At 36.5% G+C, this 10,195-nt stretch overlaps 2 protein-coding genes across 2 annotated transcripts; both read left to right on the top strand.

Moving 5' to 3' along the window:
* Positions 1-91: 91 nt before the first annotated feature.
* LOC139841341 (uncharacterized) lies at positions 92-928 on the top strand. The gene has a single exon (XM_071831563.1). It carries the CDS (start codon positions 92-94, stop codon positions 926-928), a length of 837 nt encoding a protein of 278 aa, XP_071687664.1.
* A 4,451-nt stretch (positions 929-5,379) lies between these two features.
* LOC139843235 (vesicle-associated membrane protein 722-like) lies at positions 5,380-8,528 on the top strand. Its single transcript, XM_071833303.1, has 5 exons — positions 5,380-5,653; positions 6,710-6,851; positions 6,949-7,069; positions 7,174-7,236; positions 7,959-8,528. The coding sequence occupies exons 1-5, from the start codon at positions 5,464-5,466 to the stop codon at positions 8,106-8,108; spliced, it is 666 nt and encodes a 221-aa protein (XP_071689404.1). The 5' UTR covers positions 5,380-5,463; the 3' UTR covers positions 8,109-8,528.
* The last annotated feature ends 1,667 nt before the right edge of the window (positions 8,529-10,195 follow it).

The raw sequence follows: 10,195 nt of genomic DNA on the forward strand, positions 1-10,195 counted from the left end.
CAAGCTAGGCGTCGATGTGAACTACTTTTTCGAGACGAACATTGGGGAGGGTCGAGACACGCTGTTTTGGGAGGATATTTGGGTTGGGAATATGAGGCTTAAAGATAGATTCAAAAGGTTATACAGATTAGAATCGAAGCCAGAAGTGACGGTTAACGAAAGAGTGGTTGTTGAGGAAGGAAAATGGTCGTTCATGTGGCAATGGAGGAGGCAACTTTCGGGCAGATTACTAGGGGAATTCTCCCTGTTAACAGCTGCAGTCGAAGGGGACTCATCACTCGGTACCGGTCCTAGATTGTGGAAGTGCAAAGTCTCGGGTAAAAACGTCTTTTGTACCAATATTATCGCAAAAAAACTTGATGAATTGATTCTACAAAATGATGGGTCTGCTACCGAAACACTCAGGAACAACATAATACCTCAAAAGGTGGGAATTTTCATTTGGCGAGCCTTGAGAAAAAGGATTCCGGTTAGGGATGAGTTAGTCAAAAAAGGTATGATCCTTGACTCATTAAATTGTCCCATGTGTAACGAAGTTGTTGAGACGGTCGATCATGCCCTATTATCATGTAAGTTCGCAAAGGATATTTGGCTAGGTGTGTATAAGTGGTGGGGTTTATCCTTCCCGTTGAATGATAACATCGACAACATTCTTAAAGGGGACGGTTATATTGGGTCCTCCGGGTTTAAAAAGAAAATATGGCAAGTAATAGTGTGGACCACGGGACATTTCATTTGGAAAAATAGAAACCAACAAACGTTCAAAGATGATTGTTGGGCACCTCCGAGAGTTATAAGCGAAATTCAGATCAAGACTTTTGAATGGATCATTAGCCGTTCGAGGATTAAATCGATTGATTGGCACCAATGGCTTCTACATCCGAGTTCGTTGTGCTTCCCGCAAGTAAACAATAGAGATCCGGGTTGAGCTTTTGTCCATATTTCTTTCACGTGTTTGTATTTCAACAATTTGTAGTCATTTGTAGTCATTTGTATCATTTGTGTCATGGGTAATTGGCTAATCTTAAGCATATCCCATAATCTCTGTATATTTCATTACATATATAATATACTATGCTTTTCAAAAAAAAAAAAACAATTGCAATGCAAATATGCAATGTTAACGAATTTAAACACCTTGTTACAACAAATGATAAAAACACCTTGTTAGTTGTTACAACATATAATAAAGACATCATCCAAAATAACTAAGTGGTCCTTATAGACTAAAGAACTGCTATACAACACCACATTAGTAGTTTGAAAAAAAAAAAGTGAATAAAAAATAACGTTGTCATAAAAAAAATGAGCCCCCACTCTATATTGATTTTTTTTAATTATTATTATTATTATTATGATTATAAATTTGTAATACAAATTTAACATTTTTCTATAAATAGAATATTTAAGCGAAATTTGGACAGGAATGAACACAAACCATGATATAATGAACATCTACATGAGACCAAACTTCACACACAAGATTCTTTTAGATACTTATGATATGTGCTCCACAAATCTGCCATTGTATAATAGTATGATGACTATAGTGGTGAGTAGTGACATGAGTCATGTGCGACAAAACAATACCTTTTAAACTGAAAGAGGAATTCTTCAAAGTTGTAATTAGATCATTTATGTTGTACGGGTAAGTGTGTTGTCAAGTGACTAAGACAAAAATGAGGAGGATGGAATGACATAAATGATGATATGGACGTGAGGTATATCAAATGGAGTTTTTAGAGAGAACCTTAAAATCGTGAGCATCACCAACAAGCCGATAAATGGACAACTTTGATTGTTTGATCATGTAAGGAGACGAACACTTATATCATCAGTTAGTAAAGTAGAGGCCCACACAATTGAAGGCGTAAAGAGAAGTGGTTGACCCAGAGATGTAGGTGAGATGATAGGCTAAAGCTCGACATAAGAGAACTTTTATTGACCAAGGACGTGAGCTATGACTAACCTACAACTCGAACGTCATATTTATGCCAATATGAATATAGTAAAATTGAGTGGCACTTAAACACTCCAAAACTGACTACAAGTGTTCTAGTTTTTTTTAGCAAATAAACAGTCTTTAAATTAAAAAAGAAAGAATATCTAATTGTGTTACAAATGCTTCAGACCCCATTGCATCTATTTGATGAATCATATGATCTTTGTAACATCTATTGACTAGATTCAATTACAACCTATTATTTAAAATGTATACACCAACAATCACTAGCAACCCGCTTGAATCTTTGTAGCATCAAAACGATCGATGTCAACCTATTGAACTACCTGTTGGTTTATTTTGGCTAGTAGAAGATATGTGTATCCCAAATAGGTGGGAGGAAGATGTGAGGGGTGAGTGACTTGGTTATATAAGAGGGGCTAAGTCTTCATTCCAAATCGCACCAATCAATACACTTTAAGTATTTGATTATTTCTTTCTTTCTTACCCTTGTTTGAGAGTTGTATTAGTTAAATATTTTGGAGAGTGTAGTTGGCTTAAGAGAGTCGTCTATATCATTGTAACAATTTGTGATATAGTGTATTTCTCTCTTTGGGGGCCGGTGGTTTTTCTCCTGTTTTGGAGTTTCCACGTTAAATCTTGTGTTGTGTATTGTTCTTATTTCTTTACTATTATTGTTGGGCTGGGTGGTGGGAATTAGTGAGGCCGTAATTTCCCAACAACTGGTATCAGAGCGTCAGGTTTGACGGGGGTCTCGGTTATAGGAGTCGGAGTATGCTCTGTGGTTGCCACGGGAGTGGATCGTCCACATCAGAAACGAGTTCTATTGATCGTATAGGGTATCTGGTTAGACAATAATTTTTCTGATTCGTAGTAATAGTTGGATTTGTTAGTGGCCTAGTTGTGGATTTCCGATTTAAAGGATCCTGGATACCTGCTACATCTTTTGGCTATTCGAAACGTGAGCAAAATCAGAGAAAGTGTTGTTTATAGGATACGGATACGATGTCGAAGTTCAGTCCAATGAGGTTTGATGTTGAGAAATTTGATGGGAGGATCAATTTTGGCTTATGGCAGGTTCAAGTCAAGGATGTGTTGATTCAGTCTGGTTTACACAAGGCTTTGAAGGGTAAACCCACCCTTGTTCCCGGCAGTGATTCTAGCAAGAAGTTCGATGAAGAAGAATGGGATGATATGGATTTGAGGGCGGCAAGTGCGATTCGTTTGTGTCTTGCAAAGAACGTGCTTGCAAATGTGCACGGGTTATCAACGGCAAATGAGCTTTGGGTTAAACTAGAGCAGTTGTACCAGGGCAAGGGCATCTCAAATCGGTTGTGTCTTAAAGAACAATTTCATACTCTGCGTATGGATGGGGGTTCAAAGATTTCAGATCATCTAAGTATTCTTAATGGTATTGTTTCAGAACTTGAAGCTATTGGAGTTAAAGTGGATGATGAAGATAAAGCTTTGAGGTTGATATTATCTTTGTCATCGTCTTATGAACACATGAAACCTATTTTGATGTATGGAAAAGAAACTCTGAAGTTTGAAGACGTTACTAGCAAGCTCCTATCCGAGGAGAAAAGACTGGAAGGTAACGTGGTCTCGTCATCAGGAGATACGATAGTGTTGTGTTCGGATAGGCAGAAGAGAAACTCTAGAAAGAATCTGACATGCTGGAAGTGCGGGAAGACTGGGCATGTAAGGGTTAATTGTCCAGGTGGAGCTAATCCGGTAAATGGCTCCAAAGACGCTAACATTGTCTCCGTTGTTACGGAGAGTGACGAATTCCTCTGAAGTCACGTCATCCTCATGGTGTGTCCGCGCCACCATGGAAAGGGATGTTTGTTAGCGGTTCCACAATTACACATGGGCATTGGTTTGGCATTTATGCAGGTTGTGTGGTGGAAACTGATGTTGTAGCTGATGGGACTTTTGGGAAAGCCAAACAGGGAAGTTGCACCATAAAGTTTCAGCTGGTTGTTCAACAACATGTGCCGAAGTGAAATGCTTGGAATGTGATATTCTAAGTGCTATACTCTTAATGGTGGAGTATGATAATTCTGTTAAGAGTTATGATTGTCTGTGATGACAATGATTGTCGGGTATTGACAATGTTTGATGAAGATGCAAATTTTATTTCTTGGGTTAGAGATAATGTCAACGGCATAAAGATGAGGATCTTGAAGTTGTCGTCGAGGAAGCATCTACGTCGGTTATCTTCGCAATGTGGAAGTATGGTTATCTTCTTCTATCCAAAAGGTGGAGATTTGTTGGTTTATTTTGGCTAGTAGAAGATATGTGTATCCCACATAGGTGGGAGGAAGATGTGAGGGGTGAGTGACTTGGTTATATAAGAGGGGCCAAGTCTTCATTCCAAATCGTAACAATCAATACACTTTAAGTATTTGATTATTTCTTTCTTTCTTACCCTTGTTTGAGAGTTGTATTAGTTAAATATTTTGGAGAGTGTAGTTGGCTTAAGAGAGTCGTCTATATCATTGTAACAATTTGTGATATAGTGTATTTCTCTCTTTGGGGGCCGGTGATTTTTCTCCTGTTTTGGAGTTTCCACGTTAAATCTTGTGTTGTGTATTGTTCTTATTTCTTTACTATTATTGTTGGGCTGGGTGGTGGGAATTAGTGAGGCCGTAATTTCCCAACACTACCAACACGTGAAACACACCAATTGAACTACCATTCTCTAGCCGCTACAAAGATCGAAGTCTTCAAATCATCGAAGTCCTAAATTAACCAAGAATTGGTAAAACCCTTATAAGTAACTAGAAGAGATGGTTTAATAGTTACCTGGTCTCAATTTGAGTTTTTCAAAAATTTCAAACTTTGACTCAAATAACAACTTGCATAATGAGAACTAAATTTTGCAATAGTAATATTGCTGTTGAAAGTTAAACATGGTTTTGTTTATTGGATGACCAACCTATTAGTTTACTACCCAACATTTTAAACACTACCAGAAGTGTTATTGTGGTTGACAAGACAACCATCATGATCAACATCTGTGTATACAGTCACTTTGAATCCGGTTCTATAGATCGTGACTTCACTCATTGACCACAAGGTGGCTACCATGTGGAAATTTTCAGTAACATAATGTTCCAGTGAGAATCTAAATTGAAGATCAGAGATGTCTAACTCTTAATCAAAAGAATTTAAACTTGTAGTTTAGAATTTTTTAACATTAAATTAGACTTTAAAAAAAAAAAATATAAACTAACAGGAATATAAAAAAACTAAAATTTAAAAATTGAAAATATTCTTTTGTAAAAAAAAAAAAAAATTCAAAACCATGGAAGTACAATTCAACGAAAACGGCGTGGCATTTTCGTAATTTCCAAAATCCCACAACCCTTTCTTCAAACCAAATTCCAAAAATTTCTTCCACCTACAGATAACCCCCAAAATCAACCCACTCTATCTCATTTCCACTTTCTCTCTCTAGAAAACACACAAATCACCATAGCGAGAGAAAGTTAGAAATGGGACAACAATCGTTGATCTACAGTTTCGTTGCTAGAGGAACCGTTATTCTCGCCGAATACACCGAATTTACCGGCAATTTCACTTCCATCGCTGCTCAATGTCTCCAGAAGCTTCCGGCAACAAACAATAAGTTTACTTACAATTGCGATGGTCACACTTTTAATTATCTCGTTGAAGATGGATTCAGTAAGTCCCGATCTGACCTAATTTCGAGATCTGTACAGTTTTTACACGATCTGATTGTATTTGTTTGTCGATTTGAATGTATAATGTGATATTGTCTTAGTTTTCGTTGCTATTTAGGTTAAGCTAAGTGATTCTAGGTTTGATATGTATACATGTTGTGATTTATATGCTTGTATTGTAGATTTAGAGTTGACTAGCTTGATGTATATGAATCTGTATGTATTGATTTGACGTTGATGTGATTTGTGGTCCTGTAAGCTCATAAAATCGGTTAGTTTGTATGTGGATGTTAATTGATCAAGTAGAATGTAATTGTGTAGGATTTTTGAAAAGATAAATGCTGGTTGATTTGAAAAGTTTACGTGTTATTGTGTTGATTTGTGTGTAGATTTGAGGTAATTTGGTTAAATGATTCGAGGTTTCAGTATTTGTTAATTTGATTTATATATGTTTGATTAGTTTGACTAAGCAATAGGCATTATATTGTTGATATGAGGACCGTTGCTTGTTTGATCTTACTTTTTTGTTGATGAACATGATGCTTGTGGTTTTGTATGTTTTACTTTTGTATTTATGTGGTGTGAACTTGTAAGCTTAGTGATTCGGTATGTATGGACGTTAAAAGGTTGGTTAGAATTTTATTGTGTATTCTATATGAAATGAGAACTTATTGTAGGTTTTAGTTATATTGTAATATTGGAAGATAGTTATAGTGTCGAGCTATTATTATTATTTAAATTTAAATGTACCAATTAGTATGCAAAGCTAATAATGGTTATAGTGTTTCTTTTGGATCTGAATTTCTTAGGTTGTGCAAAAGTCTTTGTAACTAGTTAATGCTTATTAGCTAGCTACTAGCAGTAACTAAGTGAACTATTGGATTTCAAATTTGATCATGTTTTGCATTTATAGTTTATACGAATGTACTAAAATCTTTTCTTTAAAGTGTGTTATCGTTTTAATGATTGTTTTGTTGGGAATATAACTTGCTTCATTCAATTTTCTTAACATTGGTTGACTAACTCTGTTTTATTTTTTTGTTGTTGAATTATGAAGCATACTGTGTTGTGGCCGTTGAATCCGTTGGCAGACAGGTCCCAATGGCTTTTCTTGAGCGAGTCAAGGATGACTTCACTAAAAAATATGGAGGGGGAAAAGCGGCAACAGCATCTGCCAATAGTCTGAGCAAAGAATTCGGGTAATCTCATACTTCAATATAGTTCCCGTTGTTTACAACCTTTAAATCTTGTATTCTTAAAACTATTATTCCTTTGCATACAATTCTTTTATACCAGTTCTAAGCTGAAGGAGCAGATGCAGTATTGTGTTGACCATCCAGAAGAGATCAGCAAGCTTGCTAAGGTGAAAGCTCAGGTTTCAGAAGTCAAGGGTGTAATGATGGAAAATATTGAGAAGGTGAAACTTGATTAACTGACTGTTGGAATTCATGCTATTTGTGCAAGATTTTTATGGTTCCATGATTGAATTCTTTGTTTTGGTTCTTAATCTTGAATGTGTAGGTTCTTGACCGTGGAGAAAAGATCGAGCTTCTGGTTGATAAAACAGAGAACCTTCGCTCTCAGGTTAGTGAATCAATTCAGATTGGTCCGGATTTCTTCTAGGGCAACAGTTGGGGCGGGTTATGCAACTGCGGGAGATGATCGCGTGGGTGGTTTAATCCCCCGGGTGATCCCAAACTGCTGTTAAAAAAAATGCACATTTTTTCTTTCATCATCATTCATCATGCTACCAAACTGAATTTTACTATAGTAAAAGTAGATGATATGTTAGCCATAGAGTTATTCGGGCTATTTGACCTACATGTGTTTTTTTGTTATTTAATTTATTCTATTACTCCCGCAGAGTTATTGTGCATAATATAATTAGAAAACAATTACTATTACAATACGAATCTGAACAGTTGAACGTAAGGGTTTGGGAGGTTACAGTTGTTGGGGGCTACATAGGTAAAATCTGGCTGGGTTGGGTTTTATTGACCCTCAAACATTGTTTAGTTAGTAATTACTATATAAAATAGTTGCTTTCATTATGCGTCTATGATTGCTATTTTGTTTTATTCCTATAATAATAATCTGATTCGTCAAATAAATGGATTTGGGAGGTTGTATGCATATAAATTAGAAAGTAGACTTTGGTGACTTTCTACTTGGCAACTAATGTCGACTCATTAATAATTAAATTGGTTGAAGCTGTCTCTTGTATTCTATGTTTGACGCTTGCGTATTACGGAGTATATATTTTATGGGACCATAAAACACGAGTGTGGTTTAATACTATTTTGCAGGCCCAAGATTTCAGGACGCAAGGTACGCAGATACGGCGAAAGATGTGGTTACAAAACATGAAGATAAAATTGATAGTTCTTGGAATCATCATCGCCTTGATTCTAATCATAGTTCTTTCAGCTTGTGGTGGATTCAAGTGTGGCAATTAACGTATGTCTTTATTTCAGTGATTTAGGATGGTAAAAATCTCATTTATGGGAAGAAATTTGTTTGCTGATGCTGGTTTTCTTTCAAGTCAATGGGCCCATTTTCTGTAACGAAAAAGCTTTATATTGTGATATAGTGGTTGTATAGCTTGTATCTTAAGTACTATTGATGTCGATGATTTACTAGGAAAACAATTTGATTGCTGTTTTTTGTTTTCTCCTATAACTGATTCTTGGACTGTTTGTTGAGGTTATTTGACTAGTGTGATGGAGACATTATGTAAAATCTGGGGAGATAGGAAAATAAAGGTCTCAGATTGACAAAGTGATGTGTGTCTAGATCGATATTTGGTTCTGGATATATGTGAATTTTTTTTAATTGTTTTTCGGTTTTGGAAGATTCATACTGCTTCGTCCAAGATCGTGCAACTAGTGCTGGAAGTGAAAGTGAACTGTTTATTTTATTTTTATAATTTTTTTGTTTGTTTAAGATCTTCCTCCAAGCAGTACATACCACTTTCCTTGAATGCAACATAGTGCCAAGTGAATTGCTTCATCCATTGCTTGTTATTTATGCTTAGCAGTTAGCACAATTAATGATGATCATACTCGCATGCTTCGGGCACACGCATCACACGTGACTAGCATGCGACTAACATTAGGTAATCAACGAATTATTAACTATAAACAAAAAACGTAATTGTGCCAAGGAACCGGCGCTATTGTTGTGCGCCACACACAATGGCGCACATACAAAGCAAGCACTGCGAGTTTAATGAGCGCCGACAAAGGGGTATAACATGTATTGGTACATCGCTCGAAAGAGACTTGACGCAAGTTTAGTATGACGCTGAGTAAAGCTGGTGCGATGACTACAATATACATTCAACATGCAGTACACAAACTAACAAAGGACTACAGTGCGGCACGATCCCAACACTGCACAATTGCCAGGTGGTACTGCAGGGTGCAGGATGGTAGTGGCAGTCGGCTGGCAGACTGCGTTGGGGACCACTTGAACTTTCTCTAGCTTTACAGACAAAATAATACGACATGGTAAAGATATGTTTCCTTTGTCCTATTACATGTCAGTATGTAGTGGACAATAACGTTCAATTATAAATAGAATATGATACCATCATTACAAGAGGAGGCGAACACATCTACCACATCACCTAACACTCAATCGTTGAAGTGCTTTTCTAAATCCTTTTATAAACCAGTCATGAGGTTTTCCTCTTCAGGTAAATCTTACCCGTTTCCTTCCAACCAACTCAAACGTGGCATTGAAAATGTACCATCCCGTTTGTTTGAATGTCCTTGTGACATTGGGATATCTGGCAACGGACTTCTCGTCCATCCATTATGGGTCGATCTTGAACCTAGGTGAAGTTATAGAGAGGCCTTAGGTTAGGATCATTTGGTGGATTATAAGCCATGATCTATACAATAAACCTTTACTGTTAATACATACCACTTCATAGGATAAGTGACAAGTATTAAGAATCTCAATATAGGCAACATCAGTTTAGTTCTATGAATTCTTAACAGTAGGTCTGTGGTTAATCAACAGTCAAACTGTGATTAGTCAGAGGTTGTGAGGATCATGATTTTGTGCCAAGTGCGTCTTAGCATTGTGAAAATGGTAGAATCAAATTTTCATGAGTTTTAAACTTGGCCAAAGTTCAATTTAGGCTATAAGCAACTGCCAAGTCGCCAATAGATCGACACTGGCTGTTGACTCGATGAATAGAGCCATAAAATAAACAGGTGAATCGAGACGCGACCGGGAGTTCTAAACGGAGCTCCTGAGAAAGCAAGAAATGCTACAAGGAACGATGCACATATATACCCCATAAAAACATACATAGACGTACAAACATAAGCGTGCCTAAGCCTACATACATACATACTTTTCATTAGTAATTTATTTCCATAAAAATAAAAAATTTATTATGTTTTCGGGAATGTCTAATAAGAAATAAGGTTTAAGATACTCAATAGTCATATACTTTTTTTTTTGTTCCAACGTACGCTATATACTCCAAAAAATACCAATGTAGGTCACATACTTTCAAAAAGTGTATCGA

This window comes from Rutidosis leptorrhynchoides, chromosome 4 (assembly GCF_046630445.1).
Source record: "Rutidosis leptorrhynchoides isolate AG116_Rl617_1_P2 chromosome 4, CSIRO_AGI_Rlap_v1, whole genome shotgun sequence".
Lineage (NCBI taxonomy): Eukaryota > Viridiplantae > Streptophyta > Magnoliopsida > Asterales > Asteraceae > Rutidosis > Rutidosis leptorrhynchoides.

Bases quoted from the DNA above. Each gene is read 5' to 3' on its own strand.
- LOC139841341 (XM_071831563.1), top strand. From the start codon at position 92: ATGAGGCTTAAAGATAGATTCAAAAGGTTATACAGATTAGAATCGAAG.
- LOC139843235 (XM_071833303.1), top strand. From the start codon at position 5,464: ATGGGACAACAATCGTTGATCTACAGTTTCGTTGCTAGAGGAACCGTT. The intron at 7,070-7,173 runs GTGAAACTTGAT...TTGAATGTGTAG, and splicing joins TGATGGAAAATATTGAGAAG to GTTCTTGACCGTGGAGAAAA. The intron at 7,237-7,958 runs GTTAGTGAATCA...ACTATTTTGCAG, and splicing joins CAGAGAACCTTCGCTCTCAG to GCCCAAGATTTCAGGACGCA.